Here is a 5,742-nt window from a genome sequence, read left to right as displayed (position 1 = left end):
TGTCAACGCGGTTCTTAAAAACAAACTTTGTTTGTTATCAGTTTGAAGTGAACATAAAATAGTGAAATTGATTCAGAATTTCAACATCATCCAAACTCCTCACTATGGACGTGATGGGCGACGTGTGTCGTTGTGATCAACGTTGTAAATCGTCACGGAGTAGCGAGGTGTCGGGCAAATGCTTTGATAACAACGCCAGGCTGGAAACCTGACATGTTTACAGCCGGTAAATGACTCTCAACTCAGTGTACAAATACAACCACATCTAATGATGGTATGACAATGTCGCGATATGATTTATAACGGCCATTAAATATGAAATAATACTTGCCACACTACCCGTGGGTCCTACACAGGGTGTGGATCACAGATACACAGTGTGTGGCGAAGGATACCTTTCGTGAGCTTCTGAATGCACAGTTCCACTTTCCAACAAAATACACTTTCCAACGATATTCTCGGATGTTTATATTCTCGGACGTTCATGTACATGGATGATTAGAAAACGCGATTTATTGTTTCATTTACTTGAAAGTTTGGACATCAACACCAAGTATGAATACGTTTCCTTCTGAGTGAAGCAAGAGAAGTTTGGCGTCTACATGTCTTCGCATAGGAAAGGAAGGTTGTGCCGAGTGGATGATCATTGAGAAGAGGCACCTGGGGATAAATATAGTTTCAGAAAGTCGGAATTGTTTATGAAAATGTGATTTCCTCAATTCATATACAATAAGAAGTTGATGGACGCCGTATACAGGTATACTATGAAGAGACACAAGGCGACAGATTGTCAGTAACTGTTGACTGCCGGAAAAGATAGTGTGGCCCAGTACCGACATGTAAAACTCGCCATTTTGAATATTTATATGATACACTTGGGCATTTGACGTGCTTTTGGGTATCCACTGTACTTAGGATCAGTATTAGATATTCGGTGGATACCAAAATGGATACGGTTCTGTCAACTAGACGTTTTCCCGCTGAATATATTAAACAACAACCAGAGTTTCAGTTCCTCAAGAGCGGTGTGCACGGAGAGTATTCCCGTGTGTCTATTGATGTGTCAGTGTATGCAAGACGGCCATATTCAGTCAATATCGTGTCTTCTGATTCTGGTGTCCGATCATCGTCGAACACGGGAACAGGGAGTGATGGTTCAAAGTTCAACAATTCTGTGCACCCTAGACCATCAACAACAGGCGCAATAAAAATAGTTCATAAAGTGAATAAGAAATATGCATCAATTTCAACGATGCCACGACCAAAGACATCTCTGGGATTTAGCTCTGCGAATGGCAATCAAAGTAAAGACAATGCGTCTTCAAAATCAGGAAAGAATAGAAAGGTCAGTGGAGTGACATGGAAATCAAATCCTTTGTGTGTTGATACGAACGACTCGAATCCCGAAAAGAAGAAATCATGTTACGATCCAGCATTCGAAAAATCGAAAACCTTTCTCCATAAGAGAAATGATATGTTTAGTAAAACGAACCAATATCTGACGCCAGCTCGACCTGGACTGCGGAATCTTCAGCTGCACTACACCGGCATCAACACCACCTACAACGACAGAGTCATCTTCGCAGACTTGCTGCAGTCTGCACACAAGAAAAATGCAATAGTAGGGGAAGAAGTATATAGCCTTGAACGACGCCTGTACACTAAAAGAGCTGATCCATCGAAATGCACGACGTTCTGGGACCGCGGGGACGTTGTGAGTCCCCCAGCTAGAACAAGAACAGCCAGGACTGTTGCCCAGAGGAAGAAGGAACGGCGGGAGAAGATTCAGGTGAAGAATGAGAAGATTAAGTTTGGGTATGTTCCAAGAGCGAACTCCTTGACTATTCCAAGCGAAGAGGACATGGAGGAACTGAGGTACAACTGTAGGTACCTGAGGATCGACCCTCGGCATCAGCAGCATCTGTACAACACCGGCCTTGTGTTCTACAGCCAGGATCACGCTGGCCCCGAGATTGGATCTACACTGTGTGACATCAAGGGAGGTGACGAGACGCATGTGGAATAGCGACCTGAGAGATCACCATGCAGTGGGACATCTAGCTCTGTTCTTGACCCTGAAAACCTGGGATTAAATACCCAAATGGATAACAAGTGTAAACACACATGCTACCTCGGCTCTTAAATGACTGAAATATTACGTAACGTGTCGGAAACTAAGAACGTCATCATTGGTGCAGACAAACCCAACAAAGCTATACGTGTTTTACGTGCGCTTCACTACCGTTGTCACCATCTAGATATCTTGTCCCGGCTCTAGTGGGCTAGCCGGCAACTTGTATGTTCTTGAAACTGCGAAATAACCCTTTATGTAACAGCTACCGTTATCGATGTATATCAGTTTCAAAGGAGATAATTTGATGTGGGACATTTGACCCCGTTACACCTTCAAACAGCTACCCCCTGGACAGTGTTGACAATTGGTGGGTGTATACATCTTCAGTAGCTATCGTAAATATCTATTGTTCCGCTTTTACCATCCGATTCTAAACGTCGACACTGAGTCGGGTTTTTGCTGTGGCTAGCTGCGCCAGTAAACTCGATTTGGCCGTGTTTTCCTGATCTACTGACAAAATACATTTTTAGCAGTATTTGTTGGGCAGATGAGTAAATGTCTTCGAATATGATGGTTATTAATATTACGGAGTTTGTGGAAACTGGCGTCAACTCAGTATCGGATTTACACAATGATGTAGTCCGTACCTTCTGGTGTCTCGTTTCAGGTATCTATAATCTTTAATGATCGTTATCTTTTACCATGCAAGGAGGTATCGCCCATTGCTGTAAGTCTGAATTGAGCACAATAGTGGCAATAGGCATCGTAAGCATATTTCATGACTAGAAATAGAATACAAATTGTTTAAAACTGTAGTCGTGATATCTACAAAGGAACAATGAGTTTTTCAATGCATCCACATCCTTCTGGAAACTTAAACCGAAAGACGTCTTTCTTTATCATTTAACTATAATTTAATCATACCGCAAGATCATTGGGTATGATTCCAAGTACATAGATAGAAAATGATCAAATTATTGCATTTGTTTGCGTTTGTGCTGCAATAAAATTATACATACAGCTAAATCCTGTTATTGGGCCGCAGGTGGTCAGGAACCCCCATTCACGTCCACTTGGGAATGCCTATATATAAGGCCAATAAAATCTGGAACTGCATTGATCTGGACAATTCTCTGTGTACAACGTTATTTTGTATCAACGCTTATCATTATTTATAATTTATTGTTTCATTTATGTGTAACATTCGCATATATCTGTAGCTTTACAAGATTTTAATTATTCAATTATCGAAATTTCGACATTTATTTGGTATTTTGGTGCAACTAAACCAAGCCACTAGTGATGTGAGTGAGGTAAACATTGACAGAAAGTATTTGAAACCACATAATGCCAATGGCATTTGTTTTATGTGGAAACGTAACTCTGACCCTGACTGATGCTATTTCAGAGACATCAAACCTGGAACATCTTTGATATCCACTCTGTGTCCTTTGAAGCGTGAGTGCATAATCGTAAGGTCAAATATGGGATTTCACCTCATCGAATCCTGACACGACCAATTTCTACCTCCGCACCACAGACCTGGTGCTCATCAGTCTTTGTCTATTTCATATATGTCCGCCACCATCTCAAACCAAAAGAATAGCTATATACTTGATCCATGAGGAATTTGTCCAAGAAGTTATAATATCGTTGAATACTGGGCAAATATCCAACACCTCGCCACTGACTTACCAACCGGACCTAGAAATATAAGAAGCCATGTTCGACAATGTAACCATGTACAGTAGAACACGGATATAGCGTACAAACGGATATAGCGAACAAATTTAAAAGTCCCGTCAACAATCCTTTATGATATCATTAGAATTATACGCGAATAACGAACTCGTGAGTAGCGAATTAACGACTATAGCGAACTGATTTACTACCCCCAAGCCCAATTAACGACGTGATTAGCGAACTCACTCGGTCAAATGTGAATAACGAACACCGGATATAGCGAACTAAATTTCTTGGTCCCTTGGAGTTCATTATATCCGTGTTCTACTGTACGACAAAAGGCTTGCTTTCAAGTTTCAAAGTCTCATTCGAATTAGGTACATAGGTATATACAGTTTTTTACTAAGTAAATGCTATATATATTTCTTATGTAACATTGAAGTTCCGTTCGTATCCTCAAAACAGTGTCTGCCCATAAGTTGTTTTTTTTTCAGGCAAACTTACATGCAATACAGCGATTACTACTTTCTTGCTGTAACCCTTGTTTGGTGGCAAACCTACACATGTTATTTGTCATCATTCACTTGATGGTCAGTTCAACCCCATGTTACGTAGACCTGTGGTGAGTTATTTAGAGCGACAATGGAGTGGCGAAAGACTGTACGACAAAAGGCTTGCTTTCAAGTTTCAAAGTCTCATTCGACTTGTGCGCCAACGTTGTTTTGTATATCCAATGTTGGCGATTCAGTGATATTTCTTCAGAGATTTCATTTGTATGACTATGGCTTCATCATGTAAAAGTGACCAAATAATTCGTAGCACAATGTTTGTTTCAAGTTCAATATGTGGATTTTAGCGATTTTCAGCAACATTCTAAAATGTCTCATTTATCAGGGGAACCAAACCAGATCCTACAGCGACCACCTCACCCAGTGACCTAAGCACACACTGCCCCCTCCACCCCCACCCCTTGGGTGCCCCTCCCGGTGACTCTGTGTCATTTCATGCAGACTATGATCGGAAACATCTTGTGTCGTGAAGAGTATTTTGTACCCACAACAGAAGCGTTCCTTATACTTTGGTTGGGTCAGCTGTACTAAGCAATCCTAAAGTATAATTGATTATTTTTAACAACTCTGACCTGGAAACACCTAATGCTTCAACAAATGTCATAAAAAGCAGAAACAGTGTTTGTTTAGCAACAAAGTGAATTTAAAGGGCCACTGATCCAGAGCGATTATTGTTTCCAGCATACATTCTAACCTAGCTGCAAACTGGTCAGCCTCTGCTCTCTCGACCGTGACGGACACGGGGACTGGGTGTAATAAATTATCCCAGCAGTGTAGGCTTTTTCACATTTTCAAATGTTTGGATGGTATAGTGACTGATCCAATTTGACCCAATTTCTGTGTGTTTTTTACCTCAATATTTAATCATGTAAAAATATGATGTCTATTACGTATGCTATGATATCAAAAACACACATTTGATATATTTGAATCCATAAACTAAACAACCCCACTTTGCCATTGCAAAATAAATCTGAAATTTTACTTAGGTACATAGGTATATACAGTTTTTAACTAAGTACACAGTAAATGCTATATATATTTCTTATGTAACAATGAAGTTCCGTTCGTATCCTCAAAACAGTGTCTGCCCATAAGGTTTTTTTTTCAGGCACTCAAACTTGCATGCAATACAGCGATTACTACTTTCTTGCTGTAACCCTTGTTTGGTGGTAAACCTACACATGATGTTTGTCATCATTCACTTGATAGTCAGTTAATGAATTTATAACAGGTATAATTAGTGATAACACCACTCAGATTACCCGACAAAGGTTCCCATTTGGCATTTCTTGTGTCTGGAGTAAATACTCATCATTATAAATTGAGGTCTGATGTGGCAAATGTATTACATCTTCTGTAATATGCGCATGGAAGTGCAGTAAGAGGAATTATCAGCTGAGTTACAAAACAAAC

General features: G+C 40.3%; 1 protein-coding gene across 1 annotated transcript; it reads left to right on the top strand.

Moving 5' to 3' along the window:
• The first annotated feature begins 366 nt into the window (after nt 1-366).
• LOC124260909 lies at nt 367-3,076 on the top strand. The gene has a single exon (XM_046695235.1). The coding sequence runs from the start codon at nt 947-949 to the stop codon at nt 2,024-2,026; it is 1,080 nt and encodes a 359-aa protein (XP_046551191.1). The 5' UTR covers nt 367-946; the 3' UTR covers nt 2,027-3,076.
• The last annotated feature ends 2,666 nt before the right edge of the window (nt 3,077-5,742 follow it).

The sequence above is a fragment of the Haliotis rubra genome, unplaced genomic scaffold (genome assembly GCF_003918875.1).
Source record: "Haliotis rubra isolate DU_JTF1 unplaced genomic scaffold, ASM391887v1 Scf119, whole genome shotgun sequence".
Taxonomy (NCBI): Eukaryota; Metazoa; Mollusca; class Gastropoda; order Lepetellida; family Haliotidae; genus Haliotis; species Haliotis rubra.
This window is presented reverse-complemented; position numbering and strand designations above follow the sequence as displayed.

Bases quoted from the DNA above. Each gene is read 5' to 3' on its own strand.
- LOC124260909 (XM_046695235.1), top strand. From the start codon at position 947: ATGGATACGGTTCTGTCAACTAGACGTTTTCCCGCTGAATATATTAAA.